Below are 22,823 nucleotides of genomic sequence, written 5' to 3' on the forward strand. Positions count from 1 at the left end.
TATTTTATTTCTAAGCGTTATAGGTACAGATGGAACAATAAGGCTTAACAACTTCTGGATTTCTATAAGGACCGCTCTGCTAATTGAAATTTTGACAGATTCCACGTTTTTTGTTTTGTTTTTTCCCAAACAAACTATAACATAAAAAAGAAACAAAACTGTGCAGGTATTATGATGTCAGTTGTAGTTTTGAGTCCAACATAAAAAATAAGATATTCCACTATCATCCCTAGTTATGCATCATAGCATATAGCTTAGTTTATTTATTTATTATTAAACTCAACAACAGTGCACCGCTCTAGGTTAATTTGACTGAGGTCTGAAAAGGTTCTTAATCTTGATGCGTTTTCTAAACTCGCAGATATAACATCCACTCAAATGTAAATTTCAGTGAAAAATTTAAACTAACATGCATTTACCAAAAAACGGAAAAACGTGCTGCAAATTCATTGACGGATCGTAGTTTTGAATCCAGCAAAAAAATTAAAAATTACTATTGTTCATTCATCAGACTGTCTTCATCACATTCAGTGTGGAGTAAAGGGTTGAAATGTATTGGCTTATCAGTGATTCTGAGGTTTTGCTGCTGAGTTTAATTATTTTTTTTAAAAAGGAAAACGACTGTCTGGATTTGCAGGTCTGATATTAATTGTATAAAACCTAGAAGCTAGACGTTCCTGCATTATGATCCACAACCTATACAAACCCACAGAGCTTTCCTGTGCCTCCTTACAACATGACAATGTGCTCATATATTAGTAAAAGTGCTAAACAGTACAGCTGAATGTACCTAGGATTAAAGTTACCACTTCCTGGAAAAATCCTCTCAATCCACTGAAAAACACACTAGTGAAGTCCAAGAAGTAACAAAATAATGAATAATCAACTTCTAGCGTCCAAACTTTAAAACCCAATTCCAAGTAACCGTAGCAAAAGAAAATGGGGGAAACCCCGTGTATTTAGCTGTAGCTGGTTGCGGGTTAGCTTATTTAGCACTTATAGAAAACAAAAAAAAAAACAAGTCTGGCCAGTAGTAACAAGAGGTACTAATGAGTACCTTTGGGGAAATAACAACACAGCTTGTGCTTTTACTTGGACTCGGTGTCTGTGCTGGACTACACTCCGAGCAGGAGACATGACCTCCGACAGAATTAGGCTAATTGTTCCCCCGATTCCCGCTTGTGCTAAGCTAGCTAACTTGGTGCGGTAGCTCGTATATTTGCCACACGTACCAAAGAGCTGCATCGGTTTTCGCAAGGATGCGAAATAAATTTCCACATCTGCTTTAGAGCCAAGTGTCAGTTCCTGGCAAAGCTTCAGATCTGTGATTAAGGCCTGGTAGGAGCGACAGCATCACCCAGTTATAAACTAAATGTTGGCCTTGGTTTTTATAAGGTAGAATGGAGGAAGGCAAGAGCTATTATTAAAAAACAACTCCAAATTCCCTACACATAGCCCCACACAAAATCTGAAATCTTTTAAATTAATGTGTGTATGTCTTTTTTTAAAGAGTAAACAAATCCCCTCCAAAAACTCTACAGTAAAAGACGGACCCATCCACAATGTCCATCCTGTTGATGCTGATCCATGTTTGATTTTATTAGATTTTTTTTTCTTCTATTACAAGGGTGCAAATTTTACACAAGGTTTCCGTTTTTGCAAATCCCCTTCAGTGTTGGGTTTGATTGTAAAATGATTTTGCTATCCCTCACTGAGCCTAAATATCATCAAACACAAAACATTTAAAGAAAGTAGGTCTTCAGGCTAAAGTTGGAAAAGTATGCAAGAGTAAAAGTATTGTGTTCAAGTTGTAAAGTCATTAAAAAATAAATAAAAGTTGGTCTTTGATCAGTGGCTGTCTCTTCTTTCTGCTACGTTTGTAATTTTTTGGCTTTTATGGTTGGTTTATGGCTCCAAAGCACACAAGGGCTAATAATTTTTACAGCTTTTATTTCATGCTGTCCATCAGCTAAAGAACATTCGAAGAAAATGTGTCAATTAAGAAATTTATTTTCACTTCACCAAAATCTTCATGTAACTTTTATTTTACACACAAAACGTGTCTGTAAAATAAAATGCTGTTCTTTTTATCGTTAGTTTTCAATTAGCAGGGAAGAACACTTTGCCTGATTTAAATGCCAAATATTTTGCAAAATGAATAAAATGATCCCACATAAAACCCGATTTAAATCGGTTTTTAACTGAACACATATTACTCCAGAATTCTTTACTCTACATTTGACGAGGAACTGATCCAAGTTTGTCCAGATTCTTTTACCACACAGCAGCATGTTGTGGTTTCATAACTTATTTAGAACAGGATCATACAAATAAGTGAGGTAAATCTTCTGTCCCAAAAATATCAGAATATGATCAAATATGCTGGAGAAAATGCTTGAAAATTAACTCAAAAACAAACTTGTAGGAACCCGTATTTGAAGCTGGCACACCGATTCGAATACAGAAAACACATAGAAATATATTGATGACCTAGCTTACACAACCCAGTTTCATAACAAGATTGGTAAACAGGTTCAATGCTATCCCAATGTTTTTTTGTTTTTTTTCCACTCATGTTAAGTGTGGATTTTCAGTCATTCAGGTCATGGCTATCCTCATCAGTTGCATCTTGAGAATATTTTCCTTCTCATTCCACCAAAAAATAAACATTGTTTTTGATGAGATCAAACACCTATGTGAAATAAAAACACACTTGCTTTCAATAAGGCCACTATTTCTTACATGTTGTTTGTTCATAGTATTGAAGCTGCATGCTTATCTTCTGTGCAACATCAGCTTTGTCAAGTTGTCGAGGTGAAATATTCTTTAAGCTTCGTGGCGTTGTGTTTGTCTCCCCCTTGTGGTACAATCAAATGTTTACAACTGACAATGGAGTCAATGCCACCTCCAATATTAACCGTCAAGTGTTCTAACAGTTAACAAAGGGTGAGCATAAGGCGTTGTTAAAATATGCCCTTTTTTTTCTTAAAAGTCCGGCCGTGTTGAGTTTCTTCTTCCTAGACGATGCACTTTTTATTGTTTTTTGTTTTGTTTTTACATTAAAATGTTTTTATTTAAGGATCTTCATGTGACTAAAACCAATGAAGTACCTGTACATAAAGTATGTTATCACATACACACATAAACGTGTCTCCAAGGCAACCCAGATTTACTGTAAGAAGTCGCTGCCCATTACAGATCAGGCCATATAAGTTTTTGTTCCAGATTATTAAGAGATGATTGTAACAGTAAACATAAAAAACACTTTTTTATGATAGCTTCACTTATTAAAAGAAAGAAAAGTTAATGTTAAACACTCATTGCCGGTCATTTGAAATGTTCGTTTTGTTCAAAGATAAATGAAATAATTTGAAAACTGCATTTTATATTTATTCATTTCTTTTTCACTTCTCAGTAGATTAAAGAGCAGAATCTATAGATACAAACGGAGAAGAATATTTAACTTTAACCCTGGGGGGAAAAAAACTATCTGAATGATCTTTCCTCAGTTTTAGTCCCGCTGAGCCTCCAAGTGTCTGTGAGCGGCCCTCAGTGTCTCCTGCAGGTCTTTGTACCCAGCCAGCCTGCAGGCCTCCTCCAGCTGGGCCCAGCGGTAGTCTTGGTGCTCGTCGGACAGCGTCACCGCCGCCTCCGGGTTTCTCAGCTCGGCCAGCCAGTACAGCACCTCTTTGGGTCTGCCACGAACCTCGTAGCGCAGCTCCTGCACGAAGCCGTCTATAACCTTCAGATGCTCCGCCCCCAACCCTGCTTCCTCCTTGGTCTCCCTTAGAGCCGTGGTGAGGTCATCCTCACCTGGGTCTACGTGACCTGGGAGTACCACACGTAAGATGAAATAAAAACAAACTGTGCATCCACACAATGTGGTATTTTATTGTGCAAATGACAGACGAGGTTTTGTGCAGACCTTTGGGCGGGGTCCAGTGGTGCTCCCCATAGGAAGTCTGCAAGAGGAGGTACTCGATATTCCCCGGAGGGGGGTTGAGACCGGCGAGGCGACGAAACACTATAAACCCACAAGCTCGCAGAGCCATCTTCTCTTATGTTTTCGAAAGTTTCATGCGCATAAACTGCTGGGAATGATAAAGTAGACGCCTTACTGTTTAGTTTTCAGAGATATTTACATTGAGAGCCCCAGTTAGCCTGCTGCGCATCAAGAAAATTCGTCCGACTGCAGTTCAAGACAGACACATTTGTTCCGCTGTGTGGTGGCTCCGAGTACTCAAGGTTTGCACTGGATTGGATCTATTCTAGTGTAAAAAGAGTCTATCTCACCTCACCTGTTAATATTAATAACTAAAATGTCTAAATGCATTTCCTGACTATGAAAAGGTACTACATGACGCTAAATAAAAAGCATAGAGGGAGAAAAAAAAGAAACAAAGAAATTGTTATTTAATTAATTTTTTTTGCTGAAGAGGGACATTGTGTATTATTGAACATTTTGAACAACAGGCTGAATAACCTAAAATTAATAAGTTAAAAAGAAAAAAACAATCAAAGAAAGAATAACATCAAGATAAAATACGTCAACAAACACTATACAAAGACACTTAAACACTACATCTTTCCCCCAGGTTTTAGTATAATTTAAGCTCAAAAAGATACAACAGAGAAAGTTTGATATAATCTGACCAGTGTTTTTATTAACTGATCGTTCTCTATCAGCGTAAACATTTGTCATGGAACATGCTGGATTTGAGAATGTTGGCAGCTATTAAGCTAGCATGGTGACCGTACTAATTAATCGCAAGTTTAAATGTTGACTTCATAATCATTTTGTCTTTGTTAAAAAAAATAGTAAAATCAATTTTAGGGCAAGTGCTTTCTCACACCCTCAGTGTGACTTAGTCTCTACTAACAGAATGTTGTTATATCTTCTCATACTTACAGCTAAGAAGGTTGCTATTGTCATTTTTACTGTTGCTATGTGAGCTGCTTGATTTTTGTCCCCATTGTGATGTCACCAAGCCAAATACTCACAATTGCCGTTTTTTTTTCTTTAAATCCACATTTTAATGTATAATTTTTTTAAAGTGAAAATTAACCACCTTATGTCTTTTTGTCAGTCTCCCCTTGTTTGTGAAAATATACACACCACCGGATAGTATATTTAAGAATGGTTTCCAGTCTTTAAAGCCTGCATAGTCGTCAAACAGCACCATCCTTCCTATCTCAGGCCTATCTTCCATGTCCTCGGACGCCAACGCCCTACAGCTGCCACCAGTCAGGTTCAACTTCAGAACCTGGAGAGGAAGATGACTTAGCGATGCTAAGCTCTCCTTCTGGACCGCTCTTTCACAAACAATCCCAGACCGCAAAGAACCACCCACATTTAAATCACTTCTCAAAGCACGGCCTTTTCTAAAGAGCTTAAAACATTTCACAATTTTACATCCCGTTCATCCCATTTCGTGACCGTGCTCAGCGTGTCTACGAGTGTCTCATGAAGCGGCTGATAATTCTCTGTAATAAATGTAAAACAAATGGGCTAAATAATTAAGAAGAACCATTTCTGCATGATCAAACAGCCTGTGTGGGAGAGGCAGAAGGCTAAGACCCTCAGATGTCATCAGAATTAATAGAGTGTGCTTTATGTCTGAGGCTGGTTAGATAAGGAACAGACCCAGAGGAGGCTGGACCAACTGAAGGCAGCCTGTGTGAGAAGATAATAGAAATGAGCCCGCCCTTCAGCCCTGAGCTGTCAGCAGAGCAGTCCTTCATTTTGACGAAGGAGTCACAGCTGCTGGGTTTCAAGGTAAAGTCAGAGTGAGAGCTAAGCCGCCTTTTGTCATTTTTAAGAAGAAAAAAAAAAACAGTAGATATATATATTTTTTTCACATGTTTACATCTCTATAAATCAAAGCGACATTGAAAAGTTCATTTAGCTTAGCGAGTCAATTCAAGGATGGGAACTTGTGTGCTCTGTTGGTTTTGGTATGTGCTCGACATATTTAGAGCATTTGTTTATGTTAAGCTTGATCATAAACAAATTGTGAAAATGTACAGTTTTCAGTTAAAATGATACTTGTAATACAGAAATGTGGACCGGCTGAAAAGCACATCTATTCACTGTGCAAATCTCTGATCATCTTTTGCCTGAGCTAATTCATCAGCGCTGCTTTGGCTGTTTGAGTAAGTTAGGGTCGCTTTTAACTTTGACTTTAACCCCGTCGGCTCAGATGTTCCTCGTCTCGCACCTGAGGAGACATCATAGATTCTCTACATATTTTAGGAGGCCCAACCACAGCAGTAGATGACATGTTTGTCTTAAATCATCACTAACTTTGGAAAATTCACACAGGACCTCAAGTAATTTGGGTTCTGGGTCTATTCCTTCCTCCAGCAGACTTTGGGATCTTGCTATACAAATGTGAAGCAAAACCTATATGTTCATCTTTGGAGTGTTTCATAACACAACATTTCGGTGTTATTCTGTATTGTACTAAAGTTGTTTTTTTTTTGTACATTCTTCCTCTTCAAAGCACTTTGTATTGCCTTGTTGCTGAAAATGTGCTATATAAATAAAATTATCTTTAAAATGATCTTCTTTATTTTGGCCAGGGGCTAGAAGAGATGCTACTTTTGATGCTAATAAAGAGCTTTTTCAGCCTGTGACACAGCAGAGCTCATTATTCCACTTTTCTGTACATGGAGCAGATTTTTATGTAACATTTCTGATGCATGCTGGCTCTTTGGGAGGTTGCACGTGTTCATGATGTAGCACTGGCAGTGATATTGGCAAAATCTAGTTGGATTTGTCGTTTCATAGATCCCATTTTTATGTAGGTCGTTTATTTAATGCGGTTTCGCATCAGGACCTGTTTTTTTTTTTTGGTTTTGTTTTTAAAGCTTTCTCTTGCTATTTCTGACAAAGACGTCTAGCAGATGTTTAGTAAGCGATGACGAGGCAGATATTAGGGATGAATGGTTTCAAAGTGCGGGGAGAAGAGTTGATCGGTGCCAAGGATGTTCTCGCTTAAATGTTCTGGAGGTGTTGTGGACTTAATCTAAGCTGACAACTGAGACGTGAGGTGCCAACACAATAATCCCGTTGACAATTTATTTAAAAAAAGAAGAAAGAAAAAAACCTCAGGATGTAGTGACAGTTCTCAAATGAACACACATCAGCGAAAAACTTTGTTGCATCTTGAAACAGACTCACGCAGAGAGCCATGGAGGAGAAAGAGGAGTCTGGAAGACTTCATTTCGTCGGCAAGAAGGATGAGCTGATTAAAGCAAAATGCTCTTTCCGGACTTTGGAGGGTCGAGACGTTCTGATCATCTACCATCAGGGAGTCTTCTATGCTTTAGACTGCTACTGTTACCGTGAGTAGGATGTTTCTGGTGGCGATTCAAAACATTTTTTTCGCCCCCAATTTCAACATTATGTCTCAGATAAATGTATTGCGCATGAGAGGATTTAATTACCAGGCATCAGACTTTAATGAGCAGAACAATCTGTTGTGAGACGCAGCCTGTGATAGAAGATTGTCATTACTTGATCGGTTAAAGCAAATAAGAATCCAATTTTCCAGAAAATCGCTCATTATTAATGTTGTTGTTACTTATAGATGCTAATAATAATTACTATTGTGGCACCCTACAGGCCTCCACAGAGAATCATGTTCATGTCAAAGGAAGCCATACAGAGTAATCTTCTTCAACACTGGGATAAATAAATAAGTAAATAAATGGTAACACTTTATTTGCATAAGACTGACATGACACTGTCATAAACATAAAGAAGTCTTTATGAATGTTTATGACAGTTGTCATGAAGTGTCATTCGGTAAATGACTCTTCATGTTTTTATATCTATAAATAAATATATATATTCTGTTGATATAACTGTTAGTATTATTACTGCTCTGAAAGCTGTGGTTGTTTAGCCTCCTTCTCTTTAGGTTTAAGCTGGTTTAACCCAACTTTGCATTAAAGCTGCTTTTAGAGCAACTTTAATGCAAAGTTTCTCTAAAAGTTGCATTGAAAGTCCATTAAAAATGCCAACTTTGCATTCAATTATCATCATTTACAAAGTCATGCAAAATTGGCATTTTAATAGACTTTTAATGCAACTTTTAGAGCAACTTTGCATTAAAAGTGTCATTATTTACCGAATGACACTTCATAACAGTCATGTTCATGACAGGTGTTATGTCATATGTATGACAGTGTCATGTCAGTGTTATGCACACCCCTTCAAATAAAGTGTTATCAAATAAATAAGTAAATACAACATATATCAATATATAAATAAATAAAATTAAAAATGAATTGTATTTACTTTTTTTTTTGCTGTTCCCGACTGAATTTTTCACTTGAAATGAAAATTTCCCGGGACCACCACTGACCCTACAGGGTCATATCTCTGATGTTTACAATGTGTTGAAACACATTTTCAAGTCCCTAAAGACTTAATAATTTACATTAAACAATAAGTACATTTTCAGGAAACTGGGTTGATGTTGCATTACAGGATTCCTTTTTGCAGAACATTGTATAAAAGTCTGCATTTATCTGTGTGTGGGTCATCAGTTCTCAATGCATGTAGACAGATACAGCTGTCTTGTTAGTCTGCAGTTTAAAAAAGAAAGGAAAACTTGTGTTCTTTGTGCAGATGCCGGAGGAACATTGGAGAATGGAGACATAGAGGTGAGTTTCCCTTTGACTTCGTGTCAGATTAGCCTATAAAAAAAAACGTCGCTTAGGTCAGGTGGGAGCACTGAACTTTAAATCTTTTATTTTCACCCTGCGCTCGCTCTCACATGTTAATCCATCTGTACCTTAATCACCTACCACCTCCTGCAGGGCCGAGACACGGAGAATTACTGTAATTACCATGTCAAATTTGCATTGCATTAACATATCACCCACCTGCTTTGTTTCCAAACAAACACGCTTTACACGCAGGACATCAACGGCAAGCTGTGCATAATTTGTCCAAAGCACAAGTACAAGATCACTCTGGCCGAGGGGGAGGGCCTGTACAGGGGCAGGAACCCCCAGGAGAAGCCGCCGGTGTTTAGGTGGTACTCCAAGGGGGTGAAGCAGAGGGTCCACACAGTCACAGAGGAAAACGGGGAAATCTTCGTCAAGCTCGTCATGATCCCAAACTGGGTCGATTCGGACTACTACCAGGGAGAGAAAGGCAAGGTGGAAAGAGCCAAGGCCGAGGAATCTGACAGGGACATGCCTGTGATGAAAGATGAAGAGGAGGATGAGTAAAGTTTCTTCTGCTGATCTCAGAATGAACTGTGACTTTTGCAAGGATGTTCACTGATACAAGCCGAGATATGACCTGCTTTAGCGTAGAAGTTTAAATGATATATATTTCATAAATTAATCATTTCAGTCCCACTGGGTAGCCGCATGTTTCCATACTCTCTCCCTCATGAATTATGCAGCTGGATCGATGTGATAAAAAGCTTTATAGTGATCAATACAGTCCTGAAGTGGAGAGTCACTTGCATAAAAAAATAAAAACATCATGCAACAAAAGTGGCTGGTTTTTAAATTATTAATGTAATAGGTGACACAAAATAAAACATTTTGTAGCGTTAATTGCCTTATGTTGTACCATCATATGCCTTTCAATCATACTCATGCTTCTTGAATTATTTTTTCTTTCATTTTTTTCACTATAAAACCACAAAGTAGCAACATATTTTACTGGATATTTTTGCTATTGGCCACAGTGTTTGCGACACTAATATTCTCCCATACAGCTGTGGGTTCCTCAAGCTTCTCAGGACCGCGTTGCAGAGCAGTTCTGCATTATTCTTTCCATTTTGGCACAGAGTTAAAGGTCAAGGCACACTTTTCAGATTTTTATTTGTAAGAAATTTTGAATATCATAGGTCATTGTTCTTCTTCTTCACAGTAAAGGTCAATTTTGTGCTGTTTTATCACATAAAATTCCCCTTGAAATACATTGATGTTTATGGTTTTAATTTTTCCGAATATTGAATATTTTTGCAAGTGACTTTATTGTGTCCTGGAAAACGGGAAATATCCTTTCAACCTTCGTGACTGTAATTAACAGCAGGGTAGTGCAGTGTTTTTCTTTTTTTTTCTGGTAAAAAAAATTGCATTACTTAACAGCTTACTGTACACACAATGCAGAACGACGTGGCTTTGAAGACAACGGTGAGAGTCAAACATGATCTCTGTTACTGTCTCACAGCCAACTTCCACTGCTCTACAGGCTTTTTCTGTTCTATCGACACTTCAGATACCATTGATAAGTGGGATGGGGCTGCAAAGTTGCGATGGATTAAATATTAACATATTATTATGCTGTCAAACTGACAGAATCCTGGAGCTACTATCTGCTGAAGGTCATTTCTAATGGGTCAGCGGAGAGTTGTTTGTCAAGATAAAGAGCCGAGTGTGTGAGAAAACTGCTAAGCGGGGGGAACCTGAGGGACGGCAGCGGCCTGGGAGCGGCATGGTTTGCAGGGAATTTAAAATCTAAAGCTTGATCACATTACACGGCTGTGAATGAAACAAGATGCTCTGATTAAAAATGCATATGTCCTCAGGCTTGTCTACCTCTACAAAACAGCAAGTAGAAGACCTTGAGTTTATCCAACAGAGATGGCCAGATCTAATTTATCGCCTGTTATAGACCCCCACAACAAAACAGCCTTGAAAACAAGGAGCTTAATTTAATATTCGATTGACAAGTAAAAAGAAAAAAATAAAGTATAGTACAGGCGGTTATTTATTTTCACACTATAGTTGCTGATTAGAGGGTTTCCTGCAACATTTTCAGGTCCATATGCATCAACACTCCATCTGCAATTTACAGATTAAAACTAGGTTAACCAAGAAGAGGACAAGTCAAACCCAGGACCTTCTTGCTGGAAAGTAAAAGCACCACAAATATTCCACAACAAAGACAAATAAAAAAATGTCACCTTTCTAAAAAAAGAAAAGAAAAGCAAGCGCTAACCCTTAAGCCAAATATTTTTCACATCCCTGGCAGATTAAAGTAGCCTTTTAATTTGACCAGATTATTTAATCTAACAGGAAATGCTATTCTCTTTTTTTTTAATGGCCCAACTAGAGACCTAACTTGAATCTGATGGAGAATCTGTGAAAGTAGTTGAAGATTAGGGTAATGGCAAAGAGGCCTTCTGACATGAAAGATGTGAAATTCATCAGCAAAGACAAGTCATCAAAATACCAACGGAGACAAGTAGGAAGCTGGTCAAGGTTTTAGTGTATACCAGAAGCTTTTTTCATTGATCAATAAGAAAATGTTAACCAAGAAGTTTTTTAAATTAAAATGTTAATGCAGTTTTTCAAAACGGGCGCTCCTTTTCCATTATCATATTATTCCAAAACTTCCTGTGGTAAGAATAACCTAGACTTTAGCTGTATACCGTACAGCACATGGACATACTATTCAGGTTTCTGGGAATGTTGGCATTTTAATTAGGTGTGTTCAGATTAACATGAAGATCTTTTTCAATTGAACTCTGGCTTGAAACTCTAGATTTGTTGACATTTTCTCAATACAATAAAACTTGAAACGGTCCTGCCTTCGTGTTTAATAGGGAGCTAAAGATGTTGCCGGATTACAAATCAAAGATTTTCTTTATTCATCAGGACCAACCAGAACATGAGAGTTGGACATTTCAGTGTCTACGTCAGTAAGTTTAATTCTCTGCGAAGACGGGGACAAGAAGGACAGCATCAACTGGTCCACTGAAAACAAAGCTCACCTTCATTAAGAAAAAAATAAGAGAACATATGGAACAAACTATTCAAACCAGAACCTGTGCCCTGGACGTCGGCAGCCTCTTTGTGTTCGTGTGAATTGGCGCGCGCTTTAGCGTATGTGTCCGCGTGCGCGTTGCTGAGTCAGGCGCGAACACTCGCGGTTCCCTCCGCTGCTCCTCTCTCCGTCCCTCTCTCTGTCTCTCTGAACATCTGTCTGTGACTTTTTGCTTTAGCCGCCGAGGAGATTCTTCACATGTCTGGACACCACGCTGCGGAGCTGCCCCTCTCTCTGCCGTAAATCTGCTCGGCAACTTGTTTGTCTGGCCGCCCATGGGCGCTGCTGCTCTCACCCACTCCGCTGCTCCACCGGCTGGGGGCTGTCCGGTGCGCCTCTGCGGTCGCTCGCTCGGTGGGTTCGGGACGGTGCCGAGCTCCGCTTTTATGAATGACTAAAGAGACGGTGGGGGGAAATGCGAGTGAGCGCTAAACCCCCGTGCAGCAGCCCGGGCTCCCGGGGGGCCAGCCACCGATGAGAGAGGGATTATCGGCGGCTCATTGCGGAAAAGCGAGCCTGACTGCAGACTGGCGTGGAAACGCACCGTGACCATATAGCGTAGAGCATCGGAACACAGCCGCGGTGACCACAATGTAAGTTCATCTGCACGCTGCAACTCATTGGCACACGCAGAGAAATGAAGCTCCTGTTTGCATGCCTTGCTTATTCTAAATCCATTCATCACTGTTCGGTGAGCACTGAAAACAGTTGTCCGACTCTTTGATTCGCTGAACCACATGCCCTCTCAGGTGTAGGGAAGGCCTTGGTGAGCTTCATCTCTGTCATTTTCAGTGACATAACAGGTGATGCGCTGTCTCCGTGATACACATGAATAATAAGCTCCCACTTAGTCTTACCCAGGAGCTATCTTCCCGGCAGGTCCATCCACATCGTTGCTTTGGGCAGCGAGTGTCCCGGAGGAGTCGGGCCCGGGGAGGAGCTCATGGGCCAGGGCCAGCTGCAGGGAGGCTTGCTGTGGAGCTACTTGGGTCACGGAGCGCTGGTGGGACCCTGCGACCTGGAGGGCAGCTTGCACAACCCGGCCTTCATGGAGTACACCTCACGCGTGTTTGGAGACGTCACGGTGGTGGTTCGGGATTGCCCCAGTTGGGTAAGAAAACAACCACGCTGAGAGAGATAGAGTGATCAGTTCCTTGTTAGATTATTTATTCATTAAATTGCTTATAGTTTGGCCAATGTGCAAAGCTTTGAGCATCTCACAGAGCTCTGTACAGTCCAGTGCTCTGAAATGGAAAGAGTACAACTCAAATGCAAGCCTACCAAGACATTGCCTTCCACATACACAAGAGCCAATAGACCCTTTGTAACTCTGGTGGAGCTGCAGGGATCCACCGCTCAGGTGGGGCAACTATTAGTCTAAAATAGTTAGTGGCTGAAAAGTCAGGCTCCTGACATTGAAGAAGGTGCTATAAGTTTGCCTCCAACCTTGAAGAGTACACAGAAAACATAAAGCATATCAGTGGAGATTCTCAGACTGATCTCTGCGAATCAGTCTGAGAAAAAAAAACTTTTTTTTTTGCATAAAAAACAGAAACTGCTAATCAGTCTGATTCTGCCCATACCATCCCCATGGTGAAACATGGCAGCTTCATGTTTCATCAATGGGTTGGGAGCGCTTTCCTTTAGCAGTTTCAGGCAAACTGGTTTACAGGATAGAAAGATGGATAGAGCTAAATACTGGAAGATAACCTGTTAGAGGCTGTGAAAGACTTGAGACGTTGGTTGGTCCAGTCAAAGTCCGGTTAGACTTGAAAGTTGATTTTCCACCGACTTTCTCTATCCATTATGATTAAGCTTTAGATATTGCAAAGAAGAATAGGAAAACATTTTACTGCCTAGACGTGGAAAGCTGGCAATGACATACCCTAAAAAACTTGCAGTGCAGGAACAGTGAGAAGTGGTTCTGCAAAGTGTCGACTCGGGGGAGCTAAATATGAAATCCTATAGGACTAAAAAGTTCTTAAAACCTTTCTTCTTCTTCACATGAAAAAGTCAACAAGTGTGTTGACTTTTGCAGAGCAACAGACCCACCTGAGTCATTATTGTAGCTTCTGGATGTGTCTAAATCACGACTGATTGACGAAGGTATGTTTATCGATGCCAAACATGCCGTAAAATAGTGGTGCGCATTTTCATTCAGAACATTGTTTTTGTGAGAGAGTGTGTGTGTCTCTTAGCTGACATGTTGTTTTGCCTACCATTCAATCTTCTTAGGCTTCTCAGAAGATGTGCAGGACATTATTTTCATATTCTCAGACCTCCCTAAAACTGATTGCATCCCTATTCTTGGAGGACGCTATTTTAACATGCAATGCACAAGAAAACCCAGATGAAAGACCTTTTGTTCTAAGTAGCACATGAATTTGAAATGAAAGCTCTGCTGTTGTGGTTTTGTAGTGACTCGGCACACGTCCTATTGTAATTCTGTCAGTCCAAATCAGGAATAATTGTGTCGGTTTAATTTTCTGCGTCCTTTTGTCCAAATTCTATTCGAATGGGCCGCAGCTTTCTCTGTGTGTGTGTGTGTGTGCGTGTGTGTGTGTTCTCCTGTTTAATAAGTGGAATCAGGTTGGTTTAGAGCTGCTAGATTTATGCGGGTCCTTGGGGGTAAAGTCCCAGGAGCTAACCACACAGAGGCATTTAGACTTTGGAGGGGAAAGGTTATATTGGCTGTTGAGTACACACAGATGACTCTTTGCTGCTTTTAATGTGTCAGCTTTTAACTTCCTTCTCATCCTTGTCCATTTCTCTGGCTGTCCAGGACTTGTTGGACAGCGACTGGGCCAGTGTGCGGAAAGTTCTTGAGCAGGCTGACATCCTCGTCATTAAATACGCCGTCACGGACAAGCTCGCCTTCCAGCAGGTCAGGAACGGCTACGCCCCGAGGCTCCGCCCTCTCCTGAGGCACTGGGGTGTGCCGGTCATCCTCGTTGCTGTTGGAGCACGGCTGAATGGTGAGCATGCGCTTTGCCTTTGTTCTGTGCTTTTTGTCCGGTCAGGATCAAGTTTAGATTTGTCGCCATCATTGCATGCATCGCTGGTGCAGAGGAATTTGAGAGGACCCAAACACAAAGTCCCCTGCTCTCTCAGTGATTTGGCGTTGCTGCACAGGGTCTTAATAAACACTTGAGACTCGGGTGGAGGTTCACCTTTAAGAAAACAACCCTAAACATGCAGCAAGAGCAACAATTGAATGGTTTATATTAGAGGTAATTACTCGACATACGAGTAATTGTCATTTGATGGTTTATTAGATTAAAATTAGTTCCAATCAATTGACTAATTAGCTCTAATCAGCTCAGACCTGCTTTCAGTGTGGCAATTTGACCTCCAGCCAGAAGAGGATGCTGCTGGTCATCCTTAAGCAGAGTCAGTTGATACAGAAACAAAGATGGCGAGGGCATACCAGAACAGGAAACAGAGTCCAGGCTTTTGATATATACTTGGCCAGTTCCTGAAATTCTCACCTCAGTGCAGCTGGCTCAAAAATATATCGGTTTGCTTCTTTTTTCAGAAAAATTCAGCATGTCATGAAAAATGTAGCCCTTTATGTTATGTAAAGCCGGCCAACCCTCTTGAGAAAACTGGCCGCTTATCAACTAGTAGTTAGTTGATTGATGAGCTCAATAAACTTTAGACTAACTCATTATATTTGAATATTTTTATTGGATTTTCAGCAAAATAATGGTCCAGTCAAAGTCACAACCAAAACTCCAAAACAATGCGTTTGAGTTTGGAGTGTTTATCGCATGAGAACGGGAAACATTTGATGTAACATGAACACTTTTGCAAGGCATTGTAGTACTTTGGGGTCAGCTTGCTTCTGCTTCAGTGCTTGATTTTGTTTTCAGGACAATATCAGGCTTTTCTGTACGGGTGAATGCACTCGTCGTCTGAGTCTCGTGTCCTCTAGCGTGTCCTCCCCGCAACGAGGAGGATGCTCATGATTAAGCCTGCTCTCCGTTGCCTCCAGGCAGTTGGCTCACATGTCTCCCCGAAGGAAAGTCTCCAAAGCAAAACATCCAGTTTGTAGCTTCTTTATTTTATTTTTTTTGAGGTTTTGCAAGCAAGGCAAGAATATATATTCACAGCACAAAAGTGCAACAGCAGCCAAGTGTTCGTCACAGTAAGGAGATTAGAGTCCTTGGCTGCAGCCTGACCGGACGCCGTTCGATACATTAGGCATTAACGTTAAGTGATCTCCGGCCACGTTGGCGGGTCTGCATATGGTTTTTCCCGCAGACACACCGACCCCCTGTTGAATCCAGATCCCATAAACAAGCGCATCAAACACAGCAGGTTGTATTTTTAGCTCGTCTGCTTGAAGACAAGAGAACTGCTACTGTCAGAGAGCTGCTGGAGAAAGAGGCAGAGGAGAGGAGGCAGCTTTGAACCGGAGCCTTGGTGTTTTTGTTTGCGGCTGCTGTGAGTTTCCTCCCTATCCCCTCAAGACTGCAGAGAATGACAGGCTGAGCTCGGAGCGTTACCCCCCGCCCCACTCGACTCTAGACCACCTAAGGTGCAGCTGTGGCAAAAGAGAGCTGCTGCACCTACATTAAGGCGCCTATTAGGCGGTAATGAACAGAGAACCACATATAGATTTATCCCCTCCGTTCTAACTCGCACAGACACACGCACACACGCACACACACACACACACACACACACACACACACACACACACACACACACACACACACACACACACACACACACACACACACACACACACACACACACACACACACACACACACACACACACACTCGTAACACTGATATGCCAAGTCATTTCTTGTCAGAGACTCACTCATACCTCGCTTGCCCCTCACTCGTGGACACACACACACTCATACACGCGCACTCGACCCAGCTCCATCTCTGTGTCAAGCCTTTAGGTTATTAGGAGTATGATTTATCAAAAGCTCCGCCCCCTGGCTGTATGTCCAGCACATTCTGTCTTGCTCTCTCCTCCTTTAGTGCAGTGCGCTTCTGTCGTTTTCTTCTCCAGGACACTCCATCCCATTTTCTGTCTTGTTCTGTCTAAGCGGTTCCCGTCTAGGCACGCCACAGTGCAAAGGTGGTCGTTGTTCACAGAGCTTCTGCTGATTTGATGTTTTTGATGTTCCACATCAAGCAACCTGAACAACCAGTTTGTTTACATGAAGTCTTAACACTCTGTTGTGTTGGAGCTCTTTCTGATTTTTCTATTTTCTTTTTCTTTCTTTTTTTTTAGGCCTATGCATCGTAGTGACTTTTTTCCCCTCCTGATATTTTTTCATTGTTTATTGTTGCAGGCAGTGCAAAATGTCAAACTATATATAAATTGACTACTGCTAGTGCAGCGCTTTGTTGAACTATTGAGGCGCTTTAAACTGTTTCATGTTCTTTTCCACGTTAGAAGCGCAAACTTCAGTGTGTTTCCCGATGATTTTTTATGATGAAACAACAAAAAGCAGAGAGAGGCTGAGTGGAAATGATTGGTGGCTTTCACAATGTTTCACAAACACAAATCTGAAAAGTGTGGCACGTATTTAGGGCTGCGACTACCGAATATTTTAGGTATTTGTTAATCTGCCGATTATTCTGATAATTAATTGATTGATAAGAAATTTTATTTAAAAAAATGGCACATTCTGCAGATTTTTAATTTAAGGCTTTTTATATACATTAGAAATACATAAGAAATGCAAACAAACAAGTGGTCTAATTCCTTTTTTAGATAGGAAAATTAACACTTTATTGCTTAAAGCGCAATAACGTAGCAAAAAAAAAGTCTCAAAAGCTCAACTATTTCTGTTTGACTTAACATCAAAACACTGTAGGGTTAATCTGTTGATTACTTTTTGGATTAGCTGATTAATAATTGGACAGGGTGATTCAAGAAGATTTAATTTAATACAGAATTGCAATCAGGTGAAGATAAATCTATGTCATTTGAATATTTTTGGTAGAACATATTTAATTTAACAATATTTTTTTAATCTTAAATGCTAAATGTATATTTATTTTTGTACAGTTTTGTCTTAGTCACTGCTGTAAGTATGTTGTTCTTTCAGCCTTTTATTAGGTCTACAAGCTCCAGTTAACAATTAATAGATTAATAAATTCATTGATTATTATTTTTCATACTCGACTCATCACCATTAATCTGATTAATCGGCCCGTTTTCGATGCGTCGCTGCTCCAACATGGCTGATTCAAACGCTGTGACGACCTCCTCATCCTCCCAAAGTTCTGCAGAGGTTCTGCCGATGAACCATCGTGTCATGAGGTGGTGAAATAAGTAAAACATGCAGGACATTCACCACTGAAGACTGACTTTGGACATCGCTGATTTAGATCAAACTAAATTCATTTGTTTTATTGCCTAGTAAATGTTCAGAACTAAATCCAATTGATCATTTTGGCAAAAACACTGATATTCACAGTCACTCTTTGCGCAGTCTCGCTGAGAGAAGAAGAAAGCTGGTAGAAAACATACCAAAAATATATTTCAGAGTATTGACTGAAGGGGGTTTGAACAAATGAACACCACATTATCAAAGCTGCCCAACCTTTGTCTCACTTTGTCACTCCAAATCCCAGTAAAATGCGTTAAAGTTTGCAGCTGTGTGTGAAAGAGTCGATACCTGTGCAAGCGAACTGCAAGTCACCGTACAGTTTGAGCACTTCAGGTTCTTAAACACGCTCTCCTCCGTGGCTTTAAAAGCGCAATGTAATATTAATGACGTGCATCTTCTCTTCTGCATTGAGATGAAGGACCTCCGTGTACGTGTCCGCTGTGTGCGTCTGACTGGAGCAGCTGTGTGCCGCACAGCGAAGGTCTGCAGCTCTCCCGGGACCTGGGCGCCACTTATCTGGAGCTGCCCTCTCTCAACCACGTCTTCGTCGGCCGCTACTTTGGCAGCGTGGTAAGCGGCGATGCGGACCTTCAGAACGGCTCACCAATTGCCACGGCTTTTAAATGTTCATATTTAAAGCTTATGTTTGCAAAGAGGGATGCTTAAGGTTAAGAATTGATGACTTGACAGTGTTATTTCTGTCTGTTTTGTGCAGCTGGAGTACTTCATGATTCAGTGCCTGAAACACAAAGCCAAAGAGAGGCCAGACAAGAGGCGAGGGAACAAAGTGAATGAGCTGCGCCCTCCTCACTTAGAGCAACCAGGTCAGAGCAATACTACATCACTTAATGAAGGAGGCTCTCCATGTTCTAACCAGCTTGCACTTGTGCATTGCTGTCCTCCTCTTTTGTTTTCGGTCTCTTTTTGGCGGGTTTAACGAACATTCAGGGAACTGACTGGATTGTTTCTTCAGGAGCTAACGTAGCTGTGAAAAGAGCTGAGCACAAAGCTTTATGTGGATCAATATTCCTCTGGTCAAACTGGAAAAAGGGGAAAGAGACAAAAGCGCTAGGTGGACTGCTTTGTTTTTTTCAGAGACAGTTGAATAAATTTCAAAACAACTGGGTTGAGTACCTGGATTTAACCGGCTCGGCGTTGAATGAGAGACGAATATGTACTTTTTGACACATCTTTAATTAAAATTACAGGTTTTACTTATAGTGTGCTTGGCTAGTCTGTATGATTGTTTTTATAGCTCTGTATTTACAATATGTATCAAATTTGAAAACATGAAACGCAACAAATAACTTTCGCTGTCATCATTTGGTCTTTTCCTCATTGCAAAATGGTTTTAAGTCGTTTGTGGAGAGACGCACTAATCCTACTTTTCCTGGTTGATGTTGATTTCCTTTTCCATCATAGATGTGTTTGTTTTTAGTTTTTCTTATGCACCAATGTGTGTGTTGTAGGTTGATGAGTTAACGGACCAAAAATGGTGGGAATTCTTAGTTTTAATGCATCTAATAACTAGAACAAAAACAAATTGTTTTAGTATTCAACCTGCTAATCCCTTATCTGACCTGACCAACTGAAAACTTATTTATTGCTCCGTCACTCGTTGTAGTTCCAGGTATTTAATTATTTTTGTTAATAAATGACAACATACATTGACTGAGTTTGAAAACGCAGAAATTGGATTTAAGAAAATCTGTTCCTTCCGTCCATCCATTTACTACTTTGGCAGCAACATCTTTTCACTTGCAGATCTATTGCAGCCTTAATCAAACTGCCTCCAATCCAATAAAATTCCAAAATACCGTAATTATAGGGGATAAATGACTGTGCTGATCAAAAGAGGCTAAAACTCGCAGATTTACGCACATTAATATGCAGTGAACAGCTTTCAGACGGCGAGTTTGATTACTGTGGCAAAGCTTCAAAGTAACAAGCCAGGCTCCGGAGCTTGACAGTTGCATTTCCCCCACTTCACTCTTATCTTAATGTTCATTTTTCTCCTCTGTTTGAATCTGTGTTGTTGCAGCCGGATGAAAGATGTCTGATTAAATCTGAAACTGGCTTTTTTAAACAGTTTTTTTTTCATTATGGATGTTGCTACAATATATCTTTTTTCAGCGATAAGACTAAAATGATTGAGCTTTTGACTGACGTGGACCGCCGACGTGACGACGTTAGCTGTACATCGTTTTCTTTCTTAGCTTTTTTTTCTTCTCTGTGCTTCTGTAAGATGAAGACACCTGAAGCTTCTTCGGCTGTAAAACTCGAGCTAAACATTGATCCGGCCGCTCTTCTCTGTGCCGTCTGTTTGAATCTGACACGGTAACGGAGAGCTGAACGTCCTGCCAGAAACGGCAGCTAGTGCTGCCGGATTTATTGGTCGCTGTCTGACTCCACTTAGCTCAACTTATGGCCCAGCTTACATTAAATATGACAAGCGCTGATTCAGAAACAGCACGGTTTTCATGACTAAATCACAGCAGCAATAAAACAAGGGGACACTCGGTACAAATTAGTGAGTGTGCAGTATGAATAGGATTGCAATGGGGACAGTGATTTGTGAGGCGTTCGTACTTCTTTTGCTCTACCGCCTCCTATTTTCTCATCTTTTTATTAATCTGACTTTTATGATATAACATTTGAAAGCACTGCCTCTTTTTTCTGTGTCTTTACAGTCGGTTATTTACAGCAGGCCTTCATTTTTTTTCCTCCTTTTCTTTTGCTCATTTTGTTCTTTTTTTGTCAGTGTATTCTGATTTACAATTTTATTAATGCCAGTTTACAATTATTCTCTGTGCTGGTGTAACATTAATCTTTTTGTGATCTTCGCGCTACCACCTCAAACTTCATTGAAGTCAATGAAGTTTTGAGAGTTTTGATAATAAACTATGCACATTTTAACCCTCAGATGGAGTGCTCCTATGAAAATCAAATTTCTGGTCTTAGCAGAGACTCCTAATTGCTTTTGAGGTGTAGACTTTGTCGTTCCAATAAATGAATATGAATAAACCTTTATCTCTGTACTTGGGGTATCATATACAACTTAATCTGTTTGGTCTTTATGATGCTGTTTCTCCGATGCTGCTCTCTAATTCGCTACACTACACACAAGTCAACTTGTATTACTTACTAGAGGCATTTGGGAGGCAAATGAATTCAAAATTAAAAAATAAAAATACTTTACTGATCAAAAAGTAACATTAAATGTTGCATATTAACATATTGTTCAATGATCTACTGTAGCAGTCTGTTTTACTGGGAATTTGAAGAAGCCTCTGACTGAAGACAGTGTGTTTTTCTATGGCAGTCTCATGAAGAGCATGCATTTTTCATTTCAGCAGCATTGGAGTAAATGGGTCTGAATAGAAGTTCACACCGAACATCAGATTTATACATGTAAAAACATTTGGAAACCATGCTATTTGTTTCCATTTGCCAGCTATTTACAACTTTTTATTGATTTATCTCACTAAATAAAATAAAAAATCAGCTTATAACCTAACAAAATATGAAAAGGTTTTTTATGTGTATGAATACTACTGCAGGACACTGTTTGTTTTGTGTCCATTCCTAAAGGTCGTAGATATTTTAGCTGGCCAGAATCCAGTTCGGCAGTCGGAGTCGGGATCTTAACGCCGTCAATAATCCAAAGAGGAAAAAAAAAAACCTTCTTTCCTCATTTGAACATGACTTTGGCCTCCTACCTCACACTTCTACATTCTGTTAGTGTTGAAAGCTATTTGTCCACACACGCACGCACGCACGCACGCACGCACGCACACCCCCTCTCCCTCAGGCCAAAAGGTTTGTGGCGAAAGAAGCGGGAATCAATAGCGGAGGTAGATAGGACTGTCTGTTCTGCATCATCCCTGCTACACACTTTTCTGTGGTTGAGGGAAGTCTGAATTTTTTCATTATCTCACAAGTTTCTTTCTTCATCACCTCGTCCTCTGTCCCTTTCAGCTCGTCTTCCTCCTATCCGAGTGGAGGAGTCCAGCTTCTCCCAGGACATGCAGTGGCTGTTGGAGCGAGGCGTGCAGTTTGCCGACGTGGCCTTCTACTCCGGGGACTCTGGGAAGGAACTGGGGTGGGCCCACGCGGCCGTGCTGTGCGCCGTCAGCCCGTACTTCCGACAGCTGCTCCTGGGGCCCAAAGCCAGGTAGAAGACATGTTTACACACTCGCGGTAGCTGAAAGAGCTTCAGTGCAGCTGCACTTCCTATCTGCAGAGTCACTGTAAAGTGTCTTGTCTGACTCTGTTGGACAGGGAACGTCCACAGTCTCGCTGTGTCTGCAGGGAGCGAGATGGAGGCCCCCATTCGCTGCTCTCCACCTGGGACGGGAGCATTATTGACGACTTGCCCCGGTCGGACGGACACATGACGGGGCGACTCACTCGGCTGGTGGTGAAGGACCCCCTGCTGTGTATGTGCCTGTGGGAGACGCTCATGTTTATTTACAGAGGTAAACCCACCCACTCTCATCCAAGGCCCGTCATCTTTGGCTCTGTTTGGGGAAATTCATCCTCATTTAGAGGTTGAATCTGCAACCTCTAAATGGGGTTGCAGATTCTACCTCATTGAATCTGCAACCTCATTTAGGTTGCAGATTCAATTATCTGTAATACAAAAAACACAAAAAA

General features: G+C 40.7%; 3 protein-coding genes across 3 annotated transcripts in view; 2 read left to right on the forward strand and 1 right to left on the reverse strand.

The window, feature by feature from the left end:
- Positions 1-1,569: 1,569 nt before the first annotated feature.
- Positions 1,570-4,230, reverse strand: nudt2 (nudix (nucleoside diphosphate linked moiety X)-type motif 2). Its single transcript, XM_008409472.3, has 2 exons — positions 3,926-4,230; positions 1,570-3,828 (listed from the first exon to the last, which is right to left on the reverse strand). Exons 1-2 carry the CDS (start codon positions 4,050-4,052, stop codon positions 3,512-3,514), a joined length of 444 nt encoding a protein of 147 aa, XP_008407694.1. The 5' UTR covers positions 4,053-4,230; the 3' UTR covers positions 1,570-3,511.
- A 1,365-nt stretch (positions 4,231-5,595) lies between these two features.
- Positions 5,596-9,635, forward strand: rfesd (Rieske (Fe-S) domain containing). The gene is made up of 4 exons (XM_008409471.3): positions 5,596-5,776; positions 7,178-7,347; positions 8,639-8,673; positions 8,932-9,635. Exons 2-4 carry the CDS (start codon positions 7,194-7,196, stop codon positions 9,244-9,246), a joined length of 504 nt encoding a protein of 167 aa, XP_008407693.1. The 5' UTR covers positions 5,596-5,776; positions 7,178-7,193; the 3' UTR covers positions 9,247-9,635.
- Positions 9,636-11,611: 1,976 nt separating this feature from the next.
- Positions 11,612-22,823, forward strand: part of rhobtb3 (Rho related BTB domain containing 3) — a 33,615-nt gene continuing 22,403 nt past the window's right edge. Inside the window, exons 1-7 of the mRNA XM_008409466.3 lie at positions 11,612-12,396; positions 12,683-12,914; positions 14,586-14,778; positions 18,580-18,737; positions 18,883-18,991; positions 22,146-22,341; positions 22,449-22,645. Of these exons, the coding sequence (XP_008407688.1) occupies positions 12,395-12,396; positions 12,683-12,914; positions 14,586-14,778; positions 18,580-18,737; positions 18,883-18,991; positions 22,146-22,341; positions 22,449-22,645 (1,087 nt within the window). The 5' untranslated portion in view covers positions 11,612-12,394. The remainder of the gene's footprint in view (positions 12,397-12,682; positions 12,915-14,585; positions 14,779-18,579; positions 18,738-18,882; positions 18,992-22,145; positions 22,342-22,448; positions 22,646-22,823) is intronic.

Source organism: Poecilia reticulata, chromosome 5, assembly GCF_904066995.2.
Source record: "Poecilia reticulata chromosome 5, P_reticulata-male-v2, whole genome shotgun sequence".
NCBI lineage: Eukaryota > Metazoa > Chordata > Actinopteri > Cyprinodontiformes > Poeciliidae > Poecilia > Poecilia reticulata.

Bases quoted from the DNA above. Each gene is read 5' to 3' on its own strand.
- rfesd (XM_008409471.3), top strand. From the start codon at position 7,194: ATGGAGGAGAAAGAGGAGTCTGGAAGACTTCATTTCGTCGGCAAGAAG. The intron at 7,348-8,638 runs GTGAGTAGGATG...TTCTTTGTGCAG, and splicing joins TTTAGACTGCTACTGTTACC to ATGCCGGAGGAACATTGGAG. The intron at 8,674-8,931 runs GTGAGTTTCCCT...CTTTACACGCAG, and splicing joins TGGAGAATGGAGACATAGAG to GACATCAACGGCAAGCTGTG.
- nudt2 (XM_008409472.3), bottom strand. From the start codon at position 4,052: ATGGCTCTGCGAGCTTGTGGGTTTATAGTGTTTCGTCGCCTCGCCGGT. The intron at 3,829-3,925 runs GTCTGCACAAAA...TGGTACTCCCAG, and splicing joins CCACTGGACCCCGCCCAAAG to GTCACGTAGACCCAGGTGAG.